The sequence below is a fragment of the Moschus berezovskii genome, chromosome 13 (genome assembly GCF_049115385.1).
Source record: "Moschus berezovskii isolate FMDL1 chromosome 13, NW_MosBer_1.0, whole genome shotgun sequence".
Classification (NCBI taxonomy): Eukaryota; Metazoa; Chordata; class Mammalia; order Artiodactyla; family Moschidae; genus Moschus; species Moschus berezovskii.
Genome location: NC_142472.1, coordinates 50,195,388 through 50,208,777, shown reverse-complemented (window position 1 = coordinate 50,208,777; position 13,390 = coordinate 50,195,388). Strand labels below are relative to the sequence as shown.

At 43.7% G+C, this 13,390-nt stretch overlaps 1 protein-coding gene across 6 annotated transcripts in view; it reads right to left on the bottom strand.

Annotated features, from left to right (window-relative positions):
- Positions 1–13,390, bottom strand: part of PARP4 (poly(ADP-ribose) polymerase family member 4) — a 77,581-nt gene that overhangs the window by 21,910 nt on the left and 42,281 nt on the right. For all 6 annotated transcript variants that reach the window (XR_008685995.2, XM_055426431.2, XM_055426429.2 and 3 more), the window contains 9 exons: positions 11,186–11,381; positions 10,178–10,245; positions 9,097–9,284; positions 7,215–7,314; positions 5,061–5,231; positions 4,722–4,802; positions 2,656–2,736; positions 1,556–1,651; positions 829–951 (listed from right to left, as the gene is read on the bottom strand). Coding sequence is in view for 5 of the 6 variants with exons in the window: in XM_055426431.2 (XP_055282406.2) it covers positions 829–951; positions 1,556–1,651; positions 2,656–2,736; positions 4,722–4,802; positions 5,061–5,231; positions 7,215–7,314; positions 9,097–9,284; positions 10,178–10,245; positions 11,186–11,381 (1,104 nt within the window). In the remaining variant the exon portion in view is untranslated. The remainder of the gene's footprint in view (positions 1–828; positions 952–1,555; positions 1,652–2,655; positions 2,737–4,721; positions 4,803–5,060; positions 5,232–7,214; positions 7,315–9,096; positions 9,285–10,177; positions 10,246–11,185; positions 11,382–13,390) is intronic.

Genomic DNA, 13,390 nt, shown 5'->3' with positions numbered 1-13,390 from the left:
AATTGTAGGCACCTCTGTCCATGGGATTCTTCAGGCAAGAATACTGGAGTGAGTTGCCATGCCCTCTTCCAGGGGATCTTCCTGACCCAGGGATCAAACTGGTGTCTCTTATGTCTCCTGTAGGCAGGTTCTTTAGCACTAGGGCTAACTTGGAAGCACATAAATTTTTTCCCTTGGATTTTAAATCCTTAAATTTTGGCAGTTTTACTTCTCTAACTTGGATACTCCAGAGTCTTACTACCACTGTTTTGTTCCTTTGCTTTTGTATATGCCTTCCAGGTTTTATTTCCCTGGAGAAGGGAATGGTAACCTACTCCAGTATTCTTGCCTGGAGAATTCCAAGGATAGAGGAGCCTAGTGGGAGTCCATGGGGTTGCAAAGAGTTGGACACGACCAGTGACTAACATCTTCCAGTTTTTATTTAAGTTGTGCTTCTCAACTTCTATTATGTGGTTACAAAGGCCACAGCATAAAGCATTACAAACTTTAATAAATATTGGTGGTGAAGTTAGATAATTAGATAGGCTTTTATCACTACTTTCAGGATGAACTGCCTATCACTCTTAGAGGGAAGGCCTTTGGCTTCCTGAACCACAGTTTGTCTGTAACCACAATTGTTCCTCTTCTGAACTTTATAGCTACATTTGTAAATGGAGCCTTTCTCAGTCACGCAACAGCATTTTAAAAAATGTGCAAAAATTCCCATCATCAGGGAGACATCGGTATCTGCATAAACAGATCAAAAGGGTGCTATTTTAGCGAAGGGTTCCCCTTAGCATCATAAAAGCATGAACACACAGTATCAATTGATTTGTAATCAACACTCACCTGCATCCTGCTGGCATCTGGTTGTTCCCCTTGCCAGCTCATGTATGGCAGAAAATCTATGTCTTCTTTGGCAATAAGTTCCAAAGTATTTGGAGTATCAGGAGAAGGTGACTCATTACCATCCTATATTGAATCACAATCAGGTAAAGAGAAAACAGACATTATCACATTAAATTATTATTACAAATTCTAAAGCCTCATGAATGTTTGGTTTGGAGTATGTTTGGGGGTTGGACTGGATCCTGTGTCCTGGGGGAGAAGATGGTCAGGTTGGGGTGAGGGTCCCCTTCACAGAGCACCCACTCAGTGGCACTGCACCAAGTGCCTTGGAGGGCTCTCCTCTCAAACTGTGTAGGAGAAAGGGCCACTCATAGGGTAAGGGGAACCCAGGCCTCTCTTATTTTTTGAGGGTCAAGAATTAATAAAGGTGAGATGAGAAATGCCAAAAATGTAACAAATCGTAGTGTATCTTAAAATTCACATATTCAACAATTTGTTACATTTTTGGCATTTCTCATGTTTCTTAACTGTGTACTAATTCAACTATAACATTAAAATAACAGTACAGGTAACTCATGCAGAGATCACGTGAGCCCTGTGCCCTGCGTGGATGAGAGGCCTTCTGCTGCTTTTTACGGACACAGAGGCCATCAGTGACAGCGAAGGCAAGAGTCATCTTCTTAGCGTGCAAATATAGATAAAATGACCATGAATTAACAATACATACCCTTTTCTCCACAGCCACAAAGCTTGTAAATTGTGTTATGAGAGAGTTTTCTTTACTGAGTTTAATAATCAGAGATTTTAAGGTTTGCTTCTTCATCTAAGAAAAATGAATAATAAGACAGAATAATAATAACAAATGAAATCACGTCCTATTTTTCACTATTTAGCTATATATGACCAATTAAATGAGTACTACATAATACAAAAAGGTGTCTTTCTCTAAGAAGTAGATAATTTTATAATTAGGATTTCCAATGCAACATTGAGTCGATGGCTCTGCCTAAGTATCTCAAGTGGATAACTTGCCATTTCCTGCAAAAAATGGGTTCAACGAGAGGCTTAAGTACAGAAAGAGCAATTCATATTCATGAGCTTCTTGTGGCTTGTGGTGTGTTTATAAGGAGCCCTCAAGGTCAAGGCTGCTGAGCTGCCAAGACCTGTCACAGTGAGTCTGTCTCTCACTGTAAAGATCAGGAACCCAGGGTGTCGGGAGGTGGAGGGACTGGTCCACGCTGGTCTGCCAGTGCGGCTGGTCAGCTGCCCTCAGACGGAAAAGGACCCTGAGCAAAGCAGGACCAAGGCTGCTGACCTGAGGGTGGGAAGGAGGGCGCTGACCTCTGAGGAAACCAACTGCCTGGGGAGGAGTGCGCTGAGCGCTAATGCTCCAGCCATCATTTGACAGCAGTCATCTGGGTATGAGGTAGCAGAGGGAGTCCCCTGCCAGGGCCTCAGTGGCTCAGTGATGGGAGGCAAGGTGAGCTTGGCTCTGCTGAGCTCTGCAGGTGGCTCAGCCCCCCAGACCCAGCCTCTTCATCACAGATGGAGACACTCACCCTACAACACACAAGCACCTAGGTAGTGTCTTTACAGGCACTGAGGGAGGTGTCTGAGTCTCCTTTATTCTGGCGATAATTCATTCAATGAGCTAACTAAAAACTAAATCAAGTAACTACAGGGCACCCTACACCCCGGCACGAAAAACACGGCAATGATGACAGGGGTCCCTTTCTACCTGCTGATCCTCACTCACATTTCCATGGATAAAGTAACCCAAGAAAGGCCAAGAAAATCAGATAATGGCTTTCATGTGAAAAAGCAAACCTCGTGATTCACTTCATTTTCGTGGAGAATGCCATCTTCATAATCTCTGATCAGAGCTCGCGCTGCCAGCTTGTGAATCATCTGTTCAGGCAGCAAAGGAAAAAAGATTCTAATTCATGACATAAATAGGAAATCATTTAAATAATTGAGATGGATTTACATACAATGAAATTCACCCCCTTTAGGTGTGCAGGTTGATGAGTTTTAACTAACATAGATGGTGTGTGGGCTTCCCTGGTGGTTCAGCTGGTAAAGAATCCGCCTGCAATGCAGGAGACCTGGGTTTGATCCCTGGATTGGGAAGATCCCCTGGAGAAGGGAAAGGCTACCACTCCAGCATTCTGGCCTGAAGAATTCCACAGACCCTATAGTCCATGGGGCCGCAAAGAGTCGAACATGACTGAGCGACTTTCACTTTCACAGACTGTATGCGGGGGCTTCCCTGGTGGCTCAGCTGTAAAGAATCTGCCTGCGATGCAGAAGACCAGGGTTTGATCCCTGGGTCAGGAAGATCCCTGGGAGGAGGGCATGGCAACCTACTCCAGTATTCTTGCCTGGAGAACCCCATGGACAGAGGAGCCTGGTGGGTTACAGCCCACGGGGTCACGAAGAGTTGGCTGAGTACACATGCATACAGACGGTGTGTGAGCACCACTGAAACACAGGGCATTTCTTCCCATTAAAACCTTGTGTGGTGTCACTGTGCAGTCACCTCCAGTCCTGGCACCCACTCGTCTCCATTCTGTCTCTATAGTTGGCATTTTCTATACATGTGTGAACTGCTCGACTGGAAGAGCCAGCCCAGGGCTGTGAGGCCTGACTGTGATCTCCACTCTGGAGGGGCCACAGACAGAGCACCAGAAGTCGAGGACCAGGGCACCGCCCTTTCCTCAAATGGCTGAAACAACAGGACTCAAAAGGCAATGTCCCCGTCAGTGACAATTCCAACTCCTGCCATTTTTTACTGGTAAGGCCACGATTCACAGTGGAAGGACAACTATAAAAATTGTGACTTTATGGAAAATGACCTGCTCCCAGGTAAAATCCCACCGAGATTCAGTTTTTCACACAATACAAAGATGCCCTTAAATTCTATAAATAAGTCATTGGCAAGTAATAAGTTAAGTGTTTTCATTCAATGCCAACGTGAAAGCTTTGCTTTATTTTTGTTGTTGTTGTTGTTTAGTCATTAAGTCATGTCCAACTCTTTTGTGACCCCGTGGATTGTAGCCTGCTGGGCTCCTCTGTCTATAGGATTTCCCAGGCAAGAATACTGGAGTGGGTTGCCATTTCCTTCTCCAGGGGATCTTCCTGACCCAGGGATCAAACCTGCGTCCCCTGCATTGGCAGGAGGATTCTTTACCACTGAGACACAGCAATGTCTGGTTATACAGATATAAACAAAGAATGGTCATCTGGTTATATAAATACTCCTATGAATAGTAGTAGTAGTTACTGCCTCAGTTGTGTCTGACTCTTTTTGACTCTATGGACTGTAGCTCATGGGGCTCCTCTGTCCATGGAATTCTCCAGGCATACAGCATAGACAGGTTAGGAATTTTCCAGATCTAATTATAGCAGATTTGGTACTAATGCAAATACTACAAATTCATTTGTCTTTAATTCAAAAATAGAAAAAACAAAAACACATCCTCAATATACAATGTTTTACTTGACATCCTGTACAGTTATACTCAGTATTCTAAAATAAGTGGCATGGACCAGGCACTGCCGGTATGCTGAACTTGTAGGGAGTCGTGCACATCTTTGAGAACCACCTTTAAAGGTTTCATTTACAAAACATCAGGTATAACTGCAGTTATTTACGCCCACTGATGCCCCTGTGGATACTCCTAGACTCAAGACCCCAGATGAAGAGGGGCTGCCTTAGAAACTGATAGACAGTGTCCTCGCTTGTGAAGATGACAACCCTCCACATCACATCAGGTGCAAAGATGTCAACGCAGAAAACAATGCAGGAAGGACGTGGTGCATTAAATATGAAAATACAGAACTATTTTAATTTTCAAAAACAGTGAGTGCACAGTTTACGTTTTTAATCTCACCGTTCCAGTTGTCTTCTGAAGTTCAGTAGTTGACACAACTGTAGAATACTCTCTCTCTTGAATTAGCGCATGTAGAGTTGCCTGAAATCGGAAAAAAAATTCCTTATAGTTTTTGTACTTCATAATGTCCTGGTTAGTTCAACAGTGATTCTTTCAGTGATTTTAATGGGAATTAAGAGGCTTTCCTCCAGTGCCCTTGGTTAACCAGCCGCTGTGATCCCAGGAAAAACTGCAGCATATTATGACTTGGGGGTAAAGGAAAGGGAAGAAAAAAGAAAAAGAAAGTTATTAGCAAAACACATTGCTGTTCCCATAATAAAACGCCTGTGTGCTCCTCACCTGTGTACAGTGAGGAGTGAGCCCATAGATGAGGAGTCGCTCGCTGTGGAACAGGGACGGCACCTGGGCGGGGGCCTGCAGGGGTGTGGGCGCATCCGTGCTCAGCTGCTGCCATTTGACGGAGACCGAGTGGCAACTGGGAGAACTCAGCCTATGCATCTGGGCTTCTATCTATTTATCAAGAGGACTTAGTTAGTTCTCTTTCAGTGTTACATTCAGAAAATAGTTACCTAACACTTAAAACGACTTTACATTCTGTCCTTTGGGAATTGTAGCTCTTTCTTTTTTTTCTCCCTCCTTCCTGCTACAGGGTACATTTCCAAAAGAATTCTAAGTCGAATTTTTAATAATAGCACTAGCACATAATTTAAATTCACAAAACATCTTCATCTTAAAATTATTCTATTAATTAGTTACCAATATACAGCTTCGTCATGCAGTAGATCCAGTTATAAAAATTAACCCTACAAAAGACTTGAATAGACATTTCTCCAAAGAAGATATGCTAATGGCCAATCAGCACATGAAAAGATGTTGTTACTAAGGAAATGCAAATTGAAACCTTAATTAGATACAAATTCACATCCATTGGGAGGGCTATATAAAATCAAAAAGTGTGAAAATAAGTGTTGATGCAGATGTCGAAGAAACTGGAACCTTGGCACACTGCTAGTGGGAATGTAAAATGCCAGTGAACAACAGTATGGCTGCTCTTAAAATACTAAGTACAGTTACCACATGACTCAGCAATCCCACTTCTGGGTATTGAAATTAGGGCCTCCAACACATGCCTGTACACCAATCATCATGTCAGTATGATTCACAGTCAAAAGGCAGAAACAACCCCAGGGTATAACAATAATAAATGGATACACAAAATGTGGTGTATACATATAATGGAATATTTTTCAGCCTTAAAAAGGTAGAAAATTCTGACATATACTACAACATGAATGGACCTCAAAAACACTATGCCAAATGAAATAAGCCAGGCACAAAAAGACAAACATTGCTGGATTCCACTGATATGAGGTTCCTGCTGCTAAGTCACTTCAGTCGTGTCCGACTCTGTGTGACCCCATAGACGGAAGCCCACCAGGCTCCCCCATCCCTGGGATTCTCCAGGCAAGAACACTGGAGTGGGTTGCCATTTCCTTCTCCAATGTGTGAAAGTGAAAAGTGAAAGTGAAGTCGCTCAGTCATGTCTGACCCTTAGTGACCCCATGGACTGCAGCCTACCAGACTCCTCCATCCATGGGAGGTTCCTAGAAGAGCTAAATTCACAGAAGCAGAAGAAGGTAGGTGCCAGGGGTTGGGGGAGCAGGGGCGAGGAGTCATTGTTTAACCAGGGGTAGAGGGGCTTCCCTGGGTCCCCAGCGGTTGAGATTCTGTGCTTCCACAGCAGAGGCGCAGGTTTGATCTCTGGTCAAGGAACTAAGATTGCTACATGCCACATGGCACAGTGAAAAAAAGAAAAGAATTAGGGATAGACTTTCTGTTTGGGATGATGGAAATGTTCTGGAGCTAGATCATGGTGATAGCTACACAATACTTTGAGTTCACTTAATAACCCTGAATTGTACACCTGAAAAGGGTAAAGTTTATGTATATTTTGCCACAATAAAAAATTAATCTGAGCAAAAAAATGTGTAATATTTCACTTTTAAAAATCAACAGAAATCAAACCACTAGCTACAACTGCCTGCAGAGCTCTGGATAGTGTGTGTTTTGAATCTGAAGCTCATCCAGAAGACAAAATGGAATAAATGGCCAGGCTCGATATGGCTAAAATAAACAGTACGCTGAGGTTTACAGTAATCAGTAGTTAGAGATGGGAAGAGGAATTCATGTTGTCAGAACCATGGTTAAGGCTTGCATCCATGCAATAATACATAAACTGGGAAAAAAAAAAAAAGTTAGCTAGAGGAACGCCCCAGTGGAGTGTTTCCTGTGCAAGCCTAGCAGTAACTAAGGGTTGAGGGGAAGGCTAGGGGTAACTAAGGGTGGGTTGCATACAGTTTGGGTACCTTTTTGCCTTTTTCTAGCTCCCTTTTCCATTGATGAAAACACAGAAGTTATTGTCACTAGATTTCTAAGAAGATAAGATTTCCACATTTAAACATAAGACTGAAATAAGATGTTTGAGACACATACCTGTTTTTTCCAGCTATGTTTGGATTTTGAGTTAAAATATTCAAATACTCCAGCGCCATAGTGGGACAGAGTCCGTAAGACATGACGATTTGCTGTAGAACTGATAACATTTCATGTTTTAATTTTAACAGAATTTTAGAAACATGTTGAAGTACACATAGTGAATACTGACACAACTTAGGACTCAGTGGAAGACACATTATGTTCTGCAGCTGAAGGCAGATATATAACTTAGGCCAGAAAGCAGGAAACATCTGCAGGTCTGGGTAATCCAAGTTCCCACATATCAGAAGACTCATGTCTCTTTCACAAGAGAAAAATGCACAAATTTCTGGCTTCTGATTCTCTGGAGGAGGGAGGAGATGATTCTGAGAAACCCCCGGAGTGTTTGTGACTGGGATGGTGACTGGGACCCACTCTCAACGAATGTCAAAGCTGCCCTCAACTGATTCTAAAGTCAAGGCTGACAGAAGAGTTAACCAAGCCTGAGTCTTAAAATCTGGTCCACATTTAGATGACAAAGAACTAGGAAGTAACTCTCATTCCGGCAAATGTAATCTTTGATATTTAATTGACAATGTTCTGTTACATTTCTCTCAATTATTCTACAACTAATCAAGAGTACTTTGTTAGAGAAGTTCCTCCTGAAATATCAGACAAGTGATCAATAATTTTTTCAGAAAAAGAGCTTAAGAAAGATATTTTGGAAATATACTTCAGCCTATTGATAACGATGGGTATGTCTTCGGTGATCAAAACTAACTGATTTGATTACAACACTGATTAGACAATCCTTAAGCCAGAGTCTGTATATATTTACAGCTTTTACAGGTTAGTGAGGTTGTCGTGTGGGCCAGGGAGGACCACTTGTTAAACAGGTGGGATAAACAGTCTCTGCTCCTGAAGACTCACGAAATGTGGTTAGCATGTGAACACAAATGCATACATATAAAATGAAGAAGAAACCCATGCTGCTGCTGCTAAGTCACTTCAGTCGTGTCCGACTCTGTGTGACCCCATAGACAGAAGCCCACCAGGCTCCCCCGTCCCTGGGATTCTCCAGGCAAGAACACTGGAGTGGGTTGCCATTTCCTTCTCCAATGTGTGAAAGTGAAAAGTGAAAGTGAAGTCGCTCAGTCGTGTCCGACCCTTAGCGACCCCAGGGACTGCAGCCTACCAGGCTCCTCCATCCATGGGATTTTCCAGGCAAGAGTACTGGAGTGGCTTGCCATTGCCTTCTCCGGAAGAAACCCATAGAAAGACATTAAAAACTGGACAGACTGTGTCCAAGCTCAGGGTCACCTCCCTACCCAGTCACAATCTGCTCCCTTTGCCAGCATGGACCCCACTCTCTGCTGTCTTCCTTATTTTTACACAATTCTCAATTCAATGCAAAAATGTTAACTATAAATGGGGAGGGAGTGAACCCCAACAGTCATGGGTTTTAGCTTCTCTAGACAAAGATTCCTGTACACAGCAGGGTGAGCAAATGCCAGTGAGAGAATGGCAGCAGTCAGAGGGGTGCGGGGAAGGGACAGAGCGGCTGGGGATGGGGTGGGGTGACCATCAGCCCTGGGTGTGCCTGGCCTGCCAGGTTAGGCTCAATTATGCAAGTAACAGTCTCCAACACTGAAGTGGAGCTTGCTGGCTGTTTCCATGTATACAAGTTCACGAGATTCTCAGAGTAAGCCTATTAGACCCACCGTCATCACCTCACAGAAGAGGGTGAAAGTGCCTCCCCTCAGAATCACGGCTAACCTGTGGATGCTCAGGCTCTGAGACCCAGGCAGTGGCCAGGGCCAAGAGCCCAGAGCCAGCCCCTCTGCACCAAGCAGCTCCCACCTGCTGACTTTCCCTGTGGGACCGGCCTGCCTGTGCTCACCCGACCCCACAGGAGAAGAGCCTGGTGTGCGGCATGCTTCTTCTTATGAGCTGCAAGGTCAGGCTCTCGTTCTGGAGGTGCCCGTCGGATATGAGGAGGATGTTCCGTAACACGTGGGAAGGGCACAGCAAACTTAAGTATCGAAGTGTCTTCCAGAAATCCGTGTTTCCCATGGTAGGTGCAGCAGACTGGAGGAAATGAAGCAGAAGATCATTTACTCCTTTTGGGGTGTCTTCACTACCAACTGTAATCACTTACTGAAGCACACCCCTTCAGTTCAGTTCAGATCAGTTGCTCAGTCATGTCCGACTCTCCGCGACCCCATGAATCACAGCACGCCAGGCCTCCCTGTCCATCACCAACTCCCGGAGTTCACTCAAACTCATGTCCATGGAGTCGGTGATGCCATCCAGCCATCTCATTCTCGGTCGTCCCCGTCTCCTCCCACCCCCAATCCTTCCTAGCATCAGACTCTTTTCCAGTGAGTCAACTCTTCGCATGAGGTGGCCAAAGTATTGCAGTTTCAGCTTTAGCATCAGTCCTTCCAGTGAACACCCAGGATTGAGCACACCCCTTAGTGAGGGCTGTTGTCACCGAAAGAAAGTTCTTTTCAAATGATTCATTTGTGGAACAACTATCCTTTTAGTTTATTTCATGTCACACAGTACCTATAATATTATTACTTGGCGTTTCTTTGTTTCTTTATGGTTTTCAAAGAACTATTACACCAAAACAACCCTGGGATTGCCAGCTAGTCTGGACTGAGGACACAATTGGTCATTCCTAGTTTGCTCAATTTAAAAAAAGAAAGAAAGAAAGGGGACAGAGCAAAACATTCAAAACTGTTAATGCTGATTGTATTCAGACGGTGGGATTGTGAACGATTTTTTCTTTTTTAGTTTTCCATTTTCTTAAATGAAGTGATATGAAGTGAGTTCATATCACTTTTATTAATGAACTAAAAGAGCCCATCCGTGTACATAAATGGAAGGACTAAGGCTTCTTGGGGAGAAAGACCCAGCAGAACCACTGAAGCCTGACGGAGAGAAGACAGAGGACAAAGGCAGCTACTGGTACTCACCATGATGAACTCTGTGGGCATTTTATTGCTCGTGATGCACTTAGCATATGAAAATAATTCCTTGTAACCTGTGTGATAAGACTGCTATAAGATGTTGCCTTTAAATATTCATTTTTTGACCACTAACAAACAATAATGGTTGGTAATTTTAATACATAAAGAAAAGTCACCACAGCATTCCTTTAAAAAATTCCACTGCATTCAAACTATGCACTTTACTGAGCAAAAATGACCTGGGTCAGGCTGTGCATAGGAAGTCTGCTCCTTAGCCAACTATGTGCAGAGAAGATACAGGACATGGGGACAGCCCAGGCAGCAGGACACACTGCCTTCCGGCCATTGGCATGTCCCTGCTCATCTGACCTCTCCCCACCAGCAGCAGCAGACCCTGGCTCCTTCCTCCTTCGTGAAGCAGCTGCCTCTTTTGCCAAACGGCACAGTAAATAATAATCAGCAGGGTGTGGGTATCCCCACACCCTATGCTGCTCCTTCCGAGGGGCTGAGAGGCCCCCGGACCCCACCTGGAGGGAACAGTCCTTTCTTCAGTGGGGCTCGTCTGGTGCCTCCTGAGACTGTTCCTTATAGCTCCTCTACCACCTTGCTGATTTCAGAGGTTCTGTCCTGATCCTTGGCCCCTCGAACTCATCAGACCAAGGGTCTCACACTCAGTTCAACTGGTAACAGTAACAATAGTAATACTCATCTGGCGTTTTCTATATGACAGGCATTATTTAAAGTCTTTGAAATACATGAGCTCAACCCTCACAAGAACACTATGAGGAGGGACTATTTCTCTTCTGTTACAGATGAGAGAACCAAGTTCCAATAAGCTGCCCAAGGCCACATCCAGGGCTCAGGTGCAGAGCTGGGATTCAAGCCGGTGACCTGGCTCCAGAATTCTTGCTCTTGAACCTCACTGTGCTGCTTCTCACTCCACAGACAGGTCACAGTCACCCCTTCCTATTGACATGCTGACGCTCTGGAGGAGGCGAAGGGTGGAGCACTCACCTGTGCCGAACTTGATGACATTCACCTTCTGCTCCTTTCCCACACAGGACAGTGCATGCAAGGCAATCTGCTTGGCTTGCAGGAATATCTCACCCTCCATGGAATTGGAGCAATCAAGACAAATAATCACTTCACTCCTCTCAGCTTCGTCAGGGACGGTAATATCAAGATTTGGTTGAAACACAAGCATGCAGGCCTAAAGGGAGAAAAACAGGAGCTAGGCTCATGCTTCTTATCATGTGAGTTTGTCTGGTTATTTACATGTACCCAGAGACCCAGAACTTCACTCTAAAACCCACGCCACAGCTTTTCTAAACAACGGACTCATAGTCGCGACAGTTACAAAGCACTGAGAGTCACCAACCTAAACAATGAGGCTCTGTGGGCTTAGGCCCACGGCTTCTCATAATTCTCAGACCCTGTGGGAATGTGCCACTTGTCAGTGGGAATGGCTGGCAAAAAAAAAAAAAAAGAAATCCTCTAAGCCTCCAGAAGGGAGATATACCCCACACTAATGTACACAGGAGAGTGCATTTCATCAGGAGGATACCCAGTGTACAACAACCCACAGTCACAGGCAAGATGAATGAAAAGTACTAATTCTTGCTACTTACAGGGTTTAGCAACTTACCCTGCCCCTTTAAACCACACTCAGCTGTGTCACTTCAAAGACCCTTGAGTTTGTACAACCTAGTATCTCACAAAACCCTCTAAGGTACAAATAAGATACATATGTACCTAGGATTTGCAACATTTGGCAAAAATGTGTAATTTTTATTGGGAAAGATTTACTTGTAAAATCTGAAAACTTTCTAATGAGGCAAAATAATACTCTAAAAACAAAAAGAATAAGATTTATTCAACAATGAGATGGCCTATAGGAGATCAAATAAAAAGCAGAATGTTAGAGCTGGGGTTCCCAATGTGAACCTCATAAACCCCTGAGAGGTTCAGAACTAATACAGAATTAATATCTGAACTTGCTGTGATATCAAGTGTCTTCAGGATGAATGAATAATTCATCACTCTCTGCCACTGTGGTGTGTGATGACTGAAATGCACACAATGACCTTTCATCTTATAACCAACCAACATTCAAAACAGAATTACTATTAGTTTCCATTACAACTTTCCTCCAGATTTACTGGACACAATTTACATACAGCATTGTGTAAGTTCAAGATTCACAGTGCAATCATCTAGCACACAGTACTGTGAAATGACTACCACAATAAAGTTAGCTAGCAAGAACGTCTAAGATTTAGTCTCTTAGCAACCTTCAAATATACAACACAGTATGCGTAACTACAGTCATCATCCAACATATTTGATTCCCAGAAATTATTTGTTTTATACCTAGACATTAGTATCCTTGGACCAACACCACCTTACTTCTACTCCCCCACCCTTGAACCCTGGTAACAACCACCATTCTACCCTGTTTCTGTGAGCCCAGCTTTTTCTAGACACCACATGTAAATGAGATTATACAGTATTTCTATTTTTCTGTCTGACTTGTTTCACTTAGCATGATACTCTCAAGGTCTATCTGTGTTGTTGCAAATGGCAGGATTTCCTTATTTTTTATGGCTGAGTAATATTCTACTGTATGTATCAGTTCAGTTCGGTCGCTCAGTCGTGTCCGACTCTGCAACCCCAAGAATCATAGCATGCCAGGCCTCCCTGTCCATCACCAACTCCCGGAGTTCACTCAAACTCATATCCATAGAGTCGGCGATGCCATCCAGCCATCTCATTCTCTGTCGTCCCCTTCTCCTCCCACCCTCAACCTTTCCCAGCATCAGAGTCTTTTCCAGTGAGTCAACTTGTCGCATGAGGTGGCCAAAGCATTTCAGTTTCAGCTTTAGCATCAGTCCTTCCAATGAACATTCAGGATTGTATAGGTAACACATATTACATATATGTTGCATGTGTTACACACGTGTATATATTTTTCTTTATCTATTCATCCATCAAAGGACACTTAGGTTGTTTCCATGTCTTATTATAAATAATGCAGCAATGAACACTAGGGTGTGAGTATTTGAGACAGTAATTTCATTTCCTTTGAAATATACCAAGATGTGGGATTGCAGGGTTATATGGTGGTTCTATTTTTTCATGTTTATTTTGTTTATTGTTTATTTTTGGCTGTGCTGGGTCTTGGCTGCTGCACAAAGCTTTCTCTAGCTGTGGTGAGCAGGC